At 48.6% G+C, this 16078-nt stretch overlaps 6 protein-coding genes across 6 annotated transcripts; 3 read left to right on the top strand and 3 right to left on the bottom strand.

Moving 5' to 3' along the window:
- Positions 1–4348: 4348 nt before the first annotated feature.
- Positions 4349–5474, bottom strand: LY79DRAFT_529392 (uncharacterized protein; the record flags this gene model as incomplete). Its single annotated transcript, XM_060556109.1, has 3 exons — positions 4349–4499; positions 4620–5096; positions 5161–5474. The coding sequence occupies 3 exons, from the start codon at positions 5472–5474 to the stop codon at positions 4349–4351; spliced, it is 942 nt and encodes a 313-aa protein (XP_060407337.1).
- Positions 5475–7098: 1624 nt separating this feature from the next.
- Positions 7099–8419, bottom strand: LY79DRAFT_572699 (uncharacterized protein). Its single transcript, XM_060559396.1, has 3 exons — positions 8153–8419; positions 7756–8060; positions 7099–7627 (listed from the first exon to the last, which is right to left on the bottom strand). The coding sequence occupies exons 2-3, from the start codon at positions 8044–8046 to the stop codon at positions 7487–7489; spliced, it is 432 nt and encodes a 143-aa protein (XP_060407336.1). The 5' UTR covers positions 8047–8060; positions 8153–8419; the 3' UTR covers positions 7099–7486.
- LY79DRAFT_681804 (uncharacterized protein) lies at positions 8267–9190 on the top strand (the record flags this gene model as incomplete). The annotated part of the gene is made up of 2 exons (XM_060564574.1): positions 8267–8732; positions 8915–9190. Coding segments are annotated over exons 1-2 (522 nt in total), but the record flags the coding sequence as incomplete, so codon positions are not given.
- Positions 9191–9226: 36 nt separating this feature from the next.
- Positions 9227–10194, top strand: LY79DRAFT_654136 (uncharacterized protein; the record flags this gene model as incomplete). The annotated part of the gene is made up of 1 exon (XM_060562634.1): positions 9227–10194. One exon carries the CDS (start codon positions 9227–9229, stop codon positions 10082–10084), a length of 858 nt encoding a protein of 285 aa, XP_060407334.1. The 3' UTR covers positions 10085–10194.
- Positions 10195–10352: 158 nt separating this feature from the next.
- On the top strand, positions 10353–11526 carry LY79DRAFT_644358 (uncharacterized protein; the record flags this gene model as incomplete). The annotated part of the gene is made up of 5 exons (XM_060562418.1): positions 10353–10678; positions 10816–10913; positions 11028–11081; positions 11191–11218; positions 11359–11526. Exons 1-5 carry the CDS (start codon positions 10463–10465, stop codon positions 11524–11526), a joined length of 564 nt encoding a protein of 187 aa, XP_060407333.1. The 5' UTR covers positions 10353–10462.
- Positions 11527–12083: 557 nt separating this feature from the next.
- LY79DRAFT_572697 (uncharacterized protein) lies at positions 12084–13603 on the bottom strand. Its single transcript, XM_060559395.1, has one exon. The coding sequence runs from the start codon at positions 13510–13512 to the stop codon at positions 12406–12408; it is 1107 nt and encodes a 368-aa protein (XP_060407332.1). The 5' UTR covers positions 13513–13603; the 3' UTR covers positions 12084–12405.
- Positions 13604–16078: the final 2475 nt, after the last annotated feature.

The raw sequence follows: 16078 nt of genomic DNA, 5'->3' as shown, positions 1-16078 counted from the left end.
TATCTATAGTTAAAGTCTTTACTAAAGACTTTTAGGACTTTTTAATTAATAAGGCTAAAGTATAAGTAAAAATATAGGTAGTAATTTAGTAAGCTCTTTAGCCTAATAAATTTATAACTATTAATATTAGAAATCTTAATTCTATAGCGCTAAGGTATTAACCTTAGCTTTATTCTTAGACCTATAGTAGTAGTTATAACTATAGTTTAAAATATTAAAGTTATAAAAAAAATATAAATATAGCTAAGGTAGTAGTAATAGTTATAACTATAGTTTTTACTAAGGCTATTAAGGCTTTTAATATTAATACTATAATTACTTTTATACTAAGGGTACTTATTAGTTTTATAAAGTAATAAATTATATTATTACTAATTATAAGTATACTTATTACTATATTACTTATAGTATTTATTACTATAAGACCTTTTACTAGTATTTTAGAGAAATAAATAATTCTAAGACCTTTATAAAGGTTAGTATTCTTAATAAAGAATATAATAAAAGGTAGCTAGATAATAAGACTATTTTCTATTATATCTTAACTTATCTAAAGTCCTTTAAATACCTTATTAATATAGTTTACTATATAGTATAAGAAATCTTCCTAGACTTAAAAAGAGAGGTTTAAGCCTATTAAGCCTACTTTACTATATAACCTTTATTAAATAGGTCTATAAATCTTAACCTTATAAAAAAGGTTACTTTTATAAATAACTATTTAAAGTCCTTCTCTTTCTTTACTACTATAACCTAGGCTAAGAATCTATATACTACTAAGAAGATAAAGACACCTACCTATAGGTAAAAGTATTATAATATATAATACTAGTATAAGCCTTAACTTATTAACTTACTTAATATCTAGTTTTCTAATCCCTTAGCTACTAATTAAGTTATTAAGCTTAATAATAATAAAAAGGTCTAGGACCTTTCTTTACCTATAGCTAAAGACCTTTACTTAACTAATAATACACTAGTAAAAAGATTTATATCTTAAGGTAGTTAAAACATTATATTAAAGCTTCTTTATAAGTAGACTAATAATAAAATATTAGTTCTAGAGATCTTTCTAATGCATAAAGACGTCGAGGAACGTGTTAGCAGCAGCGCAGTAAGCCTGACCCCATTGCCCGACGATGCCGCTATGGGAGGAACACAGGATAAAAAAGTCCAAGTCGGAGAGCAACGCTCATGCAAATTCTACGTGCCCTGTGGGTAGCACAGCCGTTGTCTAGTCTGAAAACGTCATCTGACTTGTCGAAACGTCCTGTAGGCAGCGACAGAGATTAGTAATCGCCCTTCGGTCTAAGTGAAATATAGTATGGTTTCTTACCTTACGCACCATAGCCAGGTTGATAACTCCAGCGATCAGACGTGCCGCCGTCCTCACAGCCCTTTCTACATCTACAGCGTTACATACGCTCCCTTCTACCAGCTAAACCTCGCAGTCTTGCTAGGCAAGCTTCTCTAAGAAGTCTCGATGCCCAGCACCAGCTTTGGCAGATCAAGACAGGAAAAGCAGGTGACGGGCACCGTGCTCATCCATCCAAGTTGAAACAGCCAAGCCCAGGCCACCAAGGCCGCCGACCAACAGATAGCTCTAATCAGGACACAAAAAGGGCGTTAGCTTAGTCTTGACGCACTGTATAATACAGTGGTCTACCGGCATTCTAAATACAATCTTGCTAATATAACGTCTAGTCTTGATAAAGTTGAATACGTCCTACACCCTATTAGCTCTAAAGGTATCTGCTATTATTATAGGACAAAGGACACCTAACTAAATCTAGGTTATATAACGTTATAGGGCCCTAGACTAAGGTAAGTATATATAATGTATAAGAGAAATAGCTAAGTTATTGTTTATAAGATTAGGCCTAGAAGTCACTTACTATATAGCTTTCTTAGGATAAATATAAAAGATCTACTATAAATTAAAGCTAGTAAAAGTCTAGTTAGCTTTAAAAAGCTCTATTGCTAGCTTTAATTGTTAACAAAAATCTTATTTTCTAATCTTAATTATAGTTCTAAAATTGGCAACGCACTTCTACAACGCGCGTAGAAGGTCCCTAGATAAAGAATAATATTAACGCCTCTGTTATTAGTTATACACATAAAATAGCCTAGGAATAAAGTGTCTTAGGAGCTAAAGATATATAAGCTTAGGATGCTATAATTCTTAATAAGATGCTAAGTCTTGTCTTTACTACTGACAGTAAAGTATATCTTTATTTAAGTTAGAAATTAAAGTGTAATAATTAAAGGTATAAAACAAAAATAAAACTAGAAGCCTTTAATTAGAGAATAAGGAGTTAAATAATTAAATTTTATAAAGGAGTATAGAGAGGCTAGAGTAGAGTAAATATAAACCTTAGCACTAATCCTTTATGTAATTTAAATAGCTACTAGGCTAATACTACTGTAGGCAGAATAAATAAGAATTATCTATTATTAATAAAACATCTAGGAATTAGTAAATCTAGCTTTATAACTAAGTGTTTAGTAGTATAGCCTTACCTGTTCCTTTCTTAAGTTTACTTAATTAATAAGCGCTATTAATGTAGTTATATAAACAGAGGGCAATATAGCCCCCTCTTCAGGGGTCAAGTTGTTGTTAATCCTGATATATAAGGATTATTGTAGTAAGATATATATTAATATAAAGTACCTACTTAAAAGGTAAATTACCTAGTCTTTAATTAAGTAATCCTAGACTCTAGGGCCTATACCTACAATTACGCTGCAAGCTTCTGTACTAATTTCCTAGAGGACTATACTTAAGAACACTGAGAGAGATAACCAAGTCCTATAACTAGTGTTAGCACAACTTAGATCCTTAAAATAGATAGTAGGTAAAGATACCCTAAAATTCAAGCCTTTATTGTTTTAGTCTACACTAACACCTGACCTTTGCCTAGATCCTGTGGGTTCTTGTCGCTCTATCGGATTGTATGCAGTAGACCTGATGTCTTGAGGACTAGCTGCTTCTACGAATGCTTGCTGTAACTATTATTTGCAAAAGAATCTGGCATTGTTTGCTAGTGAAGTCAAGGTATAAACACCTTACTATTAACAATTGCCTATATATAGTCCAGGTCTATTGAATGGATCTCTGACTTGACTGACTGGGTGAAGGAGAGAACCTTTACTAGAAAATCAGTTGTGATAGATTTTAGTGTGTGTAGTTGAGGGAGCATCGGGTGCTCTGCGTTTGGAGGTGGGGATATTGCCGCATGTTGCGTTTGCGCTAGTATTGGCAGTGAGGCAAGGATTGGTGACGGGGGCTTTATGTGATGGGATGTGGCGGAATGTAATGGGATGCAGTAGAGCACAACATGTGTAATGTAGTCTCTTGACTCTTTACTAAAGCCTTGCTTACGTAGGTGCTGCCTCTTGTACTTAATAGAACTTATATATTACGTATTTCGTTATCTTATATAAAGTAAGTACCTCTTTTATCCTATGAGTCCTACACCCCACATGCGATTTCAATGTTGGAGATGGCAGATCTGCGCTGGAGGGTTTGTTAGTACCTTGACCATGGATGTGAACAGGAATGCATCTAGCCTTCCCTGAACGGCTTTCCCTGGGAGAGGTTGCGCCCTCTGGTCCAAGGCGGTCAAGTGCAGTGATGATATTATTCAAGATAATAGCTTGTGCCGTTATGTCCACACCATGTCTGCCTATAATAGCAGCTGGTTGGGTCTGAGTGCGTATTATTCCAGTAATCTTGATAATAGGCGGGAGGGTTGAGAGACCTCCATCTGTTGATGGTTCTGGAGGGCTGGGAAGAAAACCGAGGGACCAGCTTGGAGGGAATTTGGAAAGCTGTAGAGGAGTAGAAATCAAGTTGGTCACGAGGTGCGGGTCGTTCTTCAAATAGATGGCGGAGAACAGATGAGAATGATGCTAAGAGTCTCGAAGAGAGCTGCTCCCTCTTACTTCTTGTTGCAGATAACATCATAGCGTCGCTACCTTAGCATTCTGACCAAGAGAACGTGGTGCGTAGTTCGCCACTTCGCCTAGGTGGATGCCGCCTCACAAAGGCCAGCGACGTAGTTAGTGGAAGGTTATTAGGGCGTAAAGTCTTGGACAAGACATCGCTCAAGGGCCAGCCGCGGTCTACAAGCAGGATCAAAGGATGTGAGGACCATCCTCATTGAGACGTTCCGAGCGGAATGGCAGTGTTTCCTGCAGTCGGCATCCCACACAAGCTGTAACTTCTGCTAACGTACTCATCTAGACACCAGGCCAAGGTTACTAATAAACTAGAAAAGATGGCTGTAGATGCTCCAAATACAAGGGTTCTAGGAGCAGTAACTGCTATTACTAACATTGAATAGTATCAAGAGGCGAGGATCCATTTTCGAAACCAAGGCCAGTATGTTTGCTTGGACCACAACACAAGATGCTCAAGGAAAGCTGCGATTTGGTGGATACCAAGTGTCGAGTTTGTGTCTCCGAAGCGCTTCCCCAACCAAAGAATCTGCCACTCGCTGGGTTAGCTTTGGCCGCCAAAATATGGGTATGAAAGTTCTTGCCCCGGATAAGGCAGGAGAAAACGCACCGTACGAGAAGACATAGTCCGCTCTGGCTGATTGAAAGAGTCCCCAGACTGGCTGGATTCTAGAAGCTCGGGAGACGTGGCGACGTAGATCCAGTCATGGCCTTGGATGACGACCCCTGGGAGCGCCCCCAGCTCCGACAATGCTAGCTGAACGTTTCTCTCGACATCATCTACTGTGGGAGAGCGAATGCCTTGTTGCACAAGTCGCTCGGGGGCTGTTCGGCGCAGCTCGTGACGGAGCATTTTCCATTGTGAAGCCTGCCAGACGCCAATCTGCAGCATTGCCCCATCCAAGTCGTGCCCGGGTCTCTTGGTCTCCAGACCGACGGAGATGGGGTGGGGACAAAGGGCACCGTACGATGTGTGGTTCAGGCTCGAACTCGGTAGCCTTTGGCGCAAAGCCAGCACCTTGCTAGTGATGCCGACCATTGTCGCATCGGCTGCAGGATCGAGGTAGATGCAGAAGTCAACTCGTTTTGCTGGTATGCCAGCCGGCACGTAGTCCTTGATGATGGAAGCGGTGGTGCTGCAGGGCAATGCCAGTCAGACAAAGATCAAAGGTCAAAGAGAGGGGACAAGACGAAGCTTACCACAAACTAAAGTCACAAAGATGTGCACCATGCTCCTCGGGATCATCCCCCCGCAAAACACTGGTCAAGAGAAGATTGTGAACTTCGGTATTCCAGACGGGCTCATCATGATCCTTCTCAAAGCAGCGGCGAGCATTATTTGCAATTCGTTGGGCTTCAATAGGCGTTAGCCTGCTTGCGGGTTGACCTGCCGAGGCAAAGACGCCGTCGTCGAGATCAAAGTCACGGAGAAATGACTCTAAAGAAGGGAGATCTCGACTGGCAGACGACAGGATGTTTCTGCAACGCTCGAGCGAGAGTATAGTAGAAAGCATGCCCTGCGTGGCGATGGGATGGGCGGGGTTGGTAGGAGGGCCAGAGAACTGGCGCTTAACAATTCCCTCGTTTCCCAGAGGGAGCTTGATGAACTTGATACGAGCAGACGACGATGACGTTCCAGACACTGAGTCGGAGCGGCGACTAGCAGTGGATGACTTGGTCGGCGAAGAGACTGGAGAAGTTTGGTAGCTTGATGGTCGTCCCCCCAAGTGTGCTGCCCTGGGCGTCATGTCGACATCTCGTTCGTAGTCATCGGGTACATCACTGTCGTCGGTGATATGAACTGTTCTTCGCTTCTTGGCAGGCGTTGTGCTCGACTGGGATTCCATCCAATGATGCTCGGGATTTGCTGAACGATGTGTCTCGTAGGGATCGGTGGGATGGAGAGAGTCGAGATGGAGTCGGCGACGCTTGCAGCTAGGGTGATGATGGAAGTCGGCAAGGACTTTGTGGTAGAACTGGACAGACGATCTCTCCAAGGGATCGAAGGTTCGATCGGGGAGTATAGTGGGCTGTTCGGGATCGTAGATTTGAACGAGGTCTCGGTCTTGAGCGGGTTCGTCGTGTGAGGCGTGATCGCGGTCGCATTCGCAGTGACAGTCAGGGGTACAGTCGTCTGTTAGTGATTCCGCCCAGGAAGCAATGGAATCCCACATAGCCAGCAAATGTTTGTAGGCAGTCGTCTTTGCAAGCAGTGACAAGGCAGAATGTGGTGAAGTGACATGTTGGATGTGGACTGATGATGCATGCAAACGAATGGAGGTAGGACGTCCGTTGCCTGAGTAACAAAAGAGGCTGATTGGGAGGCACTGGTCAGTGCTCAGCACGAGCTGACGTAAGTACTCGCATATGGTCTGTGCTGAACCCTCACCAGCCACGCGGGCAGCCAGCCACAGGCCACAGCCACGCCTTCTCGTGTGCTGAAGTCAACCTACACCTAGTGGCGCTGTCAGAGACGTGGCGCTTCCGCCGTTGTCATCCTCAAGTGGGTATGATCATGTACACGAGTCATTCGTCCATTTCGTTACCTTAAACGTTCATCCTGAGCCACTTTTATCTGTTTCTCTCTGTTCTACCATACGCCACCAGCTGGGATAGATGGCGGACGCATGGCGTAGCCTTGGGTGCACAAAGCACACCAATGAGATTGGCTAAAGGCGGCAGGTGTTGATCAAACACATGGCTTACCGGTACTAGGTATGTCGGTAGTACCGTATCCTCTGACTTAACTGAAAAACCGCACAGACCGCAGGCTGCTGAAAAGGGGCTGGCGTGGTGGCAGAAACAGGGATCTAGATGTGGCAAATACAGGGAGTCATTTACGTCAGCAGTAAGTTAGGCGGCAAGGGTTAGGGTTACATGGGTGGGTGTGTGTAGAAATAGATTGACCGCTTTCTATAAGGGGTCTAGCGTATGGTCTATGCGGTTTTTCAGTTAAGTCAGAGGATACGGTAGGTAGAGCCCAGCCACATGGCCCCACTCCTTTCGCGAACGATTTTGGTGCAAAGCGTTCGTCAGAGAGGCTCCGTGCGCAATCCATGAGCCACATGATCAGGGGAACATCAGTACCTAGCTAGGTACCTAGGTACCTAGGCGAGGACCGGTACCTCATGCCATAACATCATCTTGTGTTGTGCGTGCAATGAGGTGCGTCTGGCTGCTGCAACCGACCAAGATTGTCATCAAGCGATTCTGGAAGTGCCTGAACATTCCATTCCAGCGTCGTCTTTACGCCTCGGCCGCACAAATTTTCAATTCCACCTACACTCTAACAATGCCCTGTTGCCCTTTAATCTTGGAATTGATCAGCCTCATACATCTGCTCGGGCCGCTCGATTGACACCTGCATCCCATCTGTGTCGGATATGCCATAAAACACGAGAACCACAATGCCAGATTTCACAGTCAATACAACGGAGCGACGCAGACCCAAGCCATTGAAGAGAGGCCTCCCGACCCACCAAGCGACACGACTTCCTCGTCGTTCTGCAAGACCAATGGCTGCATGCTAGACTGAAACGGCCATGGCCGCGACGTGGGCTATAGGACGATCCATGTGTTCTGCAACGTCCGTGATGGCGAGGGGGCCTTGAGACGTCGACAGGAATGCCACAAGCTTCATTGCTTCGTCTTTGGTCCATAGATTGACCTATGCGTGGAAGGTAAGTCAGCTTCTTCCCTCAATGTCATGTGTGGTTTTTCGGTGCAGCAAGGTTTTCTTTGTTCTTTGTGTCTTGGAAGGACTCCCATGGGATGCATGTTATGGGAATGGCTTACTGGCTCGGGGGGAGGAGTAGCGGGAAGCGAATGATTGTCGTCGTCTGCGTTGTCGTTGTTGTTGTCGTTGGGTGCCTGGGATTGGGACCTGCTTTGGCAGAAATGGTATGAGCTAGGCGGCCGGCTGCCAGCTCTCAGCTGGGATTCTGCGTCGGCTCCGAGGAGCGGTGACTGTGAATCGATTCCAAAGGAAGGCGAGCGTGATGTTCCGATGTTGGACAGGCGGATGGGAGGAGAGCTGTAGGCAATAGCAGATAATGACGGCGGAGGCGGGGGCGGGGGTGACGACATCCTTTAGTTGTTGTCTAGAAGATGGCTGTTAGTCTATGTAAGTAGATGAAAGAGTCTATGTGTGTCTGAATGGACGGTTCGAGAGAATCGGCGCATGTATACTCACATTGACTGGGAGGGTGAGTCTTGGTGATGTTGGCGGGATGCGACTTGGAAGGTGAGTGAGTGTTGCGACGAGTGAGTGGTGAGCTGAGTGAGTGAGAGGTCAGCTAGGGTTGAGTCAAGAAGGAAGTGAGTGAGTGAGCCGGTGAGTGAGGTTTGGCCGAACAGGACATGCAGCCACGTGATGAGGCCTGCCTTCCTGAAATGTCAAGTTGTTGGCTGCTGAGTGAGGGCGGGCTAGGATACATAGTACGCACTAAATTCTACGCACGGTAGAAACCTCTGATGCCGTCCTCTTTCTACGCCCTCGTCCTGGGCAAGTGTAGCTTCCCTATTTCATGAAAGTCGGCCAGCAGAAGAAGAACCAACCTCCCCCGCCAGTGTCCGCCGTTGTCCGTTTTCTTTTCCCGTTTTTCGTTTTCTTTTTCTTCGTGTCGTCCTCCCGTCTGTCCGGTTTCGTCTGTTCTGTTCTGTTCGGTTACGCCTTGTCTCTTTGGTTCTGTCGGTCCGTCTGTTGTGTTTGTATCTCTCCCTTCTTCAAGATGAGTGGGAACGGTCGTCTCCCAACCGAGGGCGGAATGAATGTAAGCGTTGCTTTAGTCATTGAATATTGCCGACGTCCTGCATTATGGATCTCAACTTGCTCTATCTCAATCCATGTCTGGCTTCAATGCGCATCTAGCTGTTTGATATATGAACGCTGCATTCTTTCTGAAAACTAAAAGCTATTGTGATACCCAAACATGGATCTGATCATGCTTTCTAGGACTACATCAACGAGTACCCGTTCCTCCAGCACCCGACCACGGCCAATGAAAACCAATGGGCAGCAGGGGCAGCAGCAGCAGCCATCTCGGGGCACCAGGCGGCCGCCCTCATTCACCACACGCGGAACCACGCCCACGGAATCACCCAGTCCCTGAAAGAGCAGGGCGTCACGCCCACAAAGTCGCAGAACCAGGTCCAGGTACACCTGGCATTCCTGAGGGACGCCTACGAGAACGCCCAGTGGCACCACCCGTCCTATCCCCCGACCCAGAGCCCCCCACCCGTGGACGTCTTGACGCCACTGGTCACAATGACCAACCTCTGCCGCCAGCACGCGCCGGGGCAGTCCCCGTACCATCTCCTCTGGGGCCCCCAGGGCTCCGTTCTCCAGGCAATCCGAGCCCGCCCCCATGGCCGCCTCACAAGGGCGACGGCCTCTGACGGCCTCCGGCGCCTGCGCCAAGCTTTCCAGCTGCCGGAGCCACCGAGCCGCCGTCGCAAGACCCTGGCTGCCGCCGTCGCTGCCGCCATCGCCAGCACCACCACGCCCGACCCTGAGGTCCCCCGCGGGGCTTCTATGGCGGTCCCAGCTTTGGGTGAAGTCTCTCCCCCTCTCCCATTGTCCCCGAGGCCCGCCGCCGAGAAGAAGGAGAAGCCAGCCGCCGCCGCCCGTCGTCAGACCCCCTCCCCCCCTCCCATGCCCGAGGACGGCAACGAGTCCGATGACAGCGCCACCGGCATTGTCATGCAGCTCTTCTCGCGGCCCAACCTCCCCCTGGCGCCATCATCGCGCAAGTTCAAGGCCATCAGGGCCGAGGGGCTGGCCGCCCACACAAATGAAGAGAAGAAGCGCAAAGCCGCTAAAACCCGCCAGTTAAATAAGGAGAAGAAGGAAGCCGCCATGCTGGCTAAGAAGAAGGGGGAAGAAGAAGAAGAAGAAGAAGAAGAAGAAGAAGAAGAAGAAGAAGAAGAAGAAGAAGACGAAGAAAAAAGCCTGGATCTTGAGACCAAGAAAGAGATCGCCGATGACATTGCCACAGCGGCCGCAAGGGCTGCATCTAGGGTGGCCAAGAGGAAATGGGGCCATCTGCTTCAACCAACGCGCCGAGGGGTCGTGACCCGGCGGGTCAAGGCCAAGGCTAATGAGGCCGTGATGAAGACCATTTAATATTTTTAAATGTGTTCTTCTGGCTGTTCTTTCTCTGTTCTGGGGCTTTTCTTTTCTTGAAGGATGTTGAAGTTTGTGCTGGGGTGGTGGTTTTTTTTTTTTTTTGAGGCTGGGAGCGAGCTTGTTGTTGCTGGTTTTATTTGCTTTAATACTTTTTATTTACTTATTATTTTCTGCTTCTAATTGATATACCTGGCTCTGGCAAGAAGATGATAGAGCGTAAAGCACAGTGACTAAGAAGAAAGCCGTTCTCCGCAATCTTAAGGTAGGTAGATTCTCCAAGGTTACCAGTCAGTTTTATTGCTTTCTTCTACTTTCGACTCCCATAATCTTTCTCGTCTATTCATCTATTTGCCAACAACCATCCCACCCTCCGCCATGGCCAGTAACCCAAAAGACCAGTCCCAACCCCGTCGACGACGAACTACAGAGGACAGAGTTCGGAATGCATTGAACAACGGCGTGACGCCTTCCTTTTTCCGCTGGGTCATGCAGGCGCACCCCCGGTCCGGCCTCCTACCTGACGATGCTACGATGGATTCAAAAGATGCGACAGACATCGAGACCTCCCAAGATATTCGTGGCACCAGGGCTGTGAGTCATTCCTCGGGCATGATCAGACCCTAGAAGTCCTGTTCTATTTCTTCCTCCATTTCTATTCTTCACAACATGCCTTTTTCTTTTCTTCCCCTCGTTCTACAAGCTTATACTAACAGAATATATGGTTACAGGACCACCCCTTTGATATACCAGATGACGAGGATGAAGAATGGCAACAAGGCTTGACTGCTAGCGACCTGGAGGGTGCCAAAAAGGACATTCTTCCGAGGTTCGCCCCCGAACAGTGGTTGGACGACGGTGCAATCACACTCCTTCTCCAGGAGGTAGTCAAGAGCAACAACCGTTGCGGTATCTTCAATACATACCAACAAGCTTCAATTAGCTATAATGCGAACGACCCCAACAAGCTCTATCGGACCAAGCGCCGGATGGACTTGTTTGACAAGCCTATGTTCGCTGCGCCGCTGTGCCAAGACAACCACTGGGTCCTGTTTGTCTGCTTTCTTCCCGGGGGCGAGGTCCATTACTATGACTCCTTGTACAAGGATAGTTACAAGGAACGCGCGTGGCAGAGTATGCGCCGATTGCTGGATCTCGTCTTTGACGGAAGCATTAATTTCTCCCCTCCCGTGGTGAAGCATGTAAGGATACCCCACAATCCACAACTAACAAAATGTATCTATGCGTTACTGACAAAATGATGTCTTATATAGGCCCCTCAGCAGCGAAACGGTTATGACTGTGGTCTCCATGTTATCCGCAACGCCGAGATGGCTACGCGCCCCGCCGGCGTCGACGCCGACCTCCCCGCCCCACCCGTTGAGCCGGACTTGCTCCGAGCGCACTACCGCAAGATGGTCGAGGACATGACCGTTGGTTGAACGATGTCTCTTGTTTCTGCGCGTATCTTTTGTTATCTTAGATACGATGGACGTAGCCGATGCGTCAATAGTTGTCTTTGCTTTTTTGTTTTCTTTCTTCCTTTTTGTTCTACGAGTTGTTCTGCTGCCCTGACTAGAGAGTCAGTGGCCGAATGAAACAAAGTCATTCACTATCGTTTTCTGACCCGACCCTGGATGCGTGACAGCATCTTATTATCTGTGTGCTCAAGCACATAACAACTTCTCCCTCTACTTATTTTTTGTCATAATGCACTTATTTAGTCACAAAAAGTCATAGGGAAAACGGTTTAACTATCTACGTTCTAGGCTACCTATTTAGGCTTATAGATATATATGTCTAAATCGTAGATCTAGGCGGTAGGTCTAGATTAACAGGATGTTCTAGCACTAGTCAGATCCCTCAAAGGCTACGCGAGGTCGTGAAGGCATTGCGACATTTTTCTTAGCACACACTGTTAGTATAGGGCGGCGTATGCTTTTCCTACTTGTAAAAGTGACTCTATGACAATGCACGAATTGCCAGGACAATTGTTTGGACGAAGAAAGCGCTTCCGACAAGCAAAAATGATATTTTGGTGAGTTACTCCACTTGTCATGACCTGTCTGCCTTGGACTGCCTAACACTGCGACAGAGGCTTCGATTGGTGTACTGATGTTGCTAATCTTCGCGGTTGCTCTCATTGGAGCGCGTTTAGTAGTTCAAAAACTCCGAAAGCAAATCCCGTTGCAGAAAAATGCTTGATAGAGACTATCTGTGTATAGGTAACATGACCCATTGTGACGCCAGACCTCCCTTCAGCACTTAGGTAGAGTCCAAATTCAGCAAGAAGCAGCCACAGGATGTTGTCAGACTACGAGTTACTGACAACTCGGGTTTCTAGAGAACCTAGCCTCTAGCGCAGCCAGACGTCTACTCAGCATCCGTCTCTCTGGCACATTACCCACTGCCATGGTGTATTCCTTCACAGTGATGGAGAAGGAATCTTCCCAGTCGATTGTGGCCGGATGAAAGTGAGAAGAGTATTGAAAAGCTTGATCTGAATCGAGCAGGTGGTCCAGGAAGGGCAGCAGAGCGTTGGCGCTAGCAACCATTAGAGCGGTAATGCCGTGCGTGCCGTGTTGCCCAGTGGCCCAGTCGGCGCCCCAATCGACTAGAAGCGCTGCTGTATCGAGTTGGCGGTGGGCTAAGGCGATGTGTAAGGCTGGCGCCCACGGTAGATCGGTTGTGGCCTGCACCGGCCTGTTCTGGAAGTGGACCTTGAGATGTTGTGTGGGACAAACGCAAGGTTGGATGGCGGGAAGATTGATGGGGTCCATGCCGCCTCCAACAGAGAGTTCTTTGCCCAAATGTGGCCATAGAACCGATTGCGTCAAGGCGGCGAGGTTCCGGCGTTTGAGAAGCCAACGGACGACTTGGGTGTTGCCATTGCGGGCAGCGACGTGAAGCGGAGCCTCCAGGGCATGCCCGACGGCGAGATTGGGAGGCCAGGGCCAGTGATGGCGGCAGGCGGTGCTGGGGACGAGGAAGTAGGACCAGATGTGCTTGGGTTCAAGGTATCGAACTCGGGAAAGGAGCTTTGTTGCTAGACGCGGCGGCTGCAGGGCTGCCCACAACACCACAGGGGCCGCGGCGTCCCTGATCTCTTGTTCGCAACGGCCTAGATGATTACTGATGACATGGTCAGCTATGCAGAGGCCTGATTCTTTGTCTGACTGTGTCTCCGCCCCTGATTGCTCTTGGCTTGTGACGGTATTCGTGTTCTCAAAGAGGCCAGGACCGCCGTAGACAAGAAACCCAGGGTCTCGGATTCTGCGACTATCGTGATCAATCGCGAGGCGGAGCATGCGTGGTGTTGTCAAGGTCGAAACAGCTTTTGAGGTGAGGCAGAGGGCCCTCATCGTTGCAAAATCATCGGTCTCGTGTACAATCAACCGGAAGATGTCGCAGGGGAAAACGGGCCCCATGGTTGGTTGAGTTGGGCCAAGCGAACTGACAATTGGCAGAAGCGGATGAAGATTTCAATCAAGGAATAAGCAAAAGGATGGGAATCAGAAGTTGAGGAAGGTGGTCGTCTGTTTACAACTTTCCTTCAACTGTTGGCGAGGTCCACGTGACCTCCTCTAGCTCGGTACGGTCAGCCAGCATACTAACACCACCACTGCCACTAACACCACCACGACTACAAACACCACCACTACTACAGTGAAATGTAGGAAGTCTGGGCTCACCTATTGAAGATGGCACATTGTGTGGTGAGCCCAGACTTCTTACATGTCACTGTACTAACACCACCACCGCCACTAACACCAGACTTTTTCCTCTATACACATCACAGATACCAGAATCATGGCGATTTCTTACCCGCCGTAGTCAGGAAGGTATTGCGCTACTATGGGCTAGTAATTGTACACTTGGAGCGAGACGGGACGCCATGCGGGCGGGATATGTCACATTCCAGCTGACATAAGTTAGGCGATTGCACAGAGGGTTCAGGGTCTCAGTGCACTCCCACTACCATGCATGGTACCTCAGCCAATGAGTGGCCCCACCATTCTTATCGATTGTGTTGCCCAGAACTAGGCAGAGCGAAGCCACAGCTCGGGCCACAAGACCCACTTCTTTCGCGAACGATTTTGGTGCAAAGCGACCGTCAAAGAGGCTAGTGCTGGCTCCCTGAGTGTGGCGTGGCCCTTGGTGGCTTGTGTCCAATGCATGTCTGGGTTGTTGTACACTTGGCTGGCATGATCCCCCACAGCTGGTGGCGGATAAAGTACCTACTAGGTACCCGCCGCCCCCACTACGGACGGAAGTAGTGAGTCCCCTCGTCGCGTCGCGCGCACTCCTGCCCTTAGTGTCGTCAAACGCGAACGACTCCACACGCGTTGTAACCGAGCAGATAAGTCAGTACACATGGATGATGGTCTTTTCGCCTGCGACGGCATCGCTGTCAGAATGGAGACTGTGTTGTCTTGTTGAGCCCAATCGTCTCGCCGACAAAAGTCCTAGGCAACATTGCATCGCTTGCTGACATACATAAAACGTCAGAACATGATGTCTGAGCAGATTGGCACAGCGAAGCCGGCACAACCAGGCCTAGTTGACCGCGAAGCCTGCGCGCGCATGCTCTGGTACAAGCACCAGCGCCTACTGCGTGATGAACCCGCTTCTTTAGTTCATGCTGCCCTGGCAGAGATTGACCCGGGCTTTCACTACCTCGAGCGCCTTGGGTGGGAGCCTCGGAACGGGGACGCGAAGGACGGCGAGTGGCTATCAAGTTGGGATAAGAATGGGGGCTTAAGTACGTGGTTGAACAGGAACTTGAAAAGATGGAGGCTGGATTGGCTCGAGAAGGAGGCCCAAAAGGGTGCAGCGGACAAGAAGACGGCGGGCAGTCTTGGAGAGGGTGACGACGATGACAACAACCATGACGACGACAGCAACGGCAAGGATGATGGCAGCGACAACAATGACGAACAAGACCAGGACCAAGCCGTAATTCGGAGTGGGACCATCACCAAGCCAGCAAGCAGACATGGAGATCAAGAGCTTCCTGGCGGCTCTACGCCCGGCGTCAAGGATGACCGTCCTGAAGATACCTCGCCATTAGGGGTCGGGAACAACCAACAACAACAACCACAACCCAAACCCAAGCTCGAATGCCAAGGGGAAGGGGAAGGCAGATGCGCAAATGCCAATCCAAGAGGAACCATCATCCTACCCGCCACCACAAGCCAAGTACAGTGGATTTTACCACTGGTATCGGACCGTGCATCGTCCAGCAAAGAAGGCCGGGTCCGGCAGCAAAACTAAGCGCAGCAGATAGACGGGGGCGAGCAGCCCAGGAAGCTCTCATGATGCGAGAGCAATAGTTTTGGTAGATGGATGGTGTTGACAAGACTGGCAGGCAGAGAGGGTCCTCACCGTCATGTACATGTGTAGCCCACGCCGGGGGCTTGGCTAATAGCGGTTCCTTTTGTAGCTTCGCAGAGGGGCGCAATCAAACAACCAGTCACGTTGCAGATAGATGCGATAAGTGTCAAAAGTGTCATGTCTTGGGCTAATCCATCGGCCCATGACGGCATGATGACGGCTCTGTCTTGGTGGAATTGCGGCTTGCCGCTCACCAGTCGGGGAACTCACTGGGTGAGGCACTGAGGCGAGGTATCGCGAACGCAGCCAAGTGCCAACAGCCATACCACTAGGTGCACCAGCTAACCATCTTGACAGTATATCATTATTGGTTCGACTCTGGGTTTGTCTTCGCTCGATTGGGTTTATGGTGAGCCTCGTTTGGCGAGCACATTGGAATACTGGAAGATGACAATCATGGTTAGCAAATGTGTCTTGATTGGCTCTCGAGTGCGGTGATGCAACAAGGGGAACACAGCTAGGGAGGTTAACAATGGTTGGTATGCACCAACAGACGGAGAACCAAAGATTGGTGCGAACGGAAAACAGCTAGGGTGCTGCTGCTGCTTCTGCTTCTGCTTCTGCTCGAGTTTCCATTCAAGGACAAAACGGCGGGGAGAA

The sequence above is a fragment of the Colletotrichum navitas genome (genome assembly GCF_030913465.1).
Source record: "Colletotrichum navitas strain CBS 125086 chromosome Unknown LY79scaffold_161, whole genome shotgun sequence".
Lineage (NCBI taxonomy): Eukaryota > Fungi > Ascomycota > Sordariomycetes > Glomerellales > Glomerellaceae > Colletotrichum > Colletotrichum navitas.
This window is presented reverse-complemented; position numbering and strand designations above follow the sequence as displayed.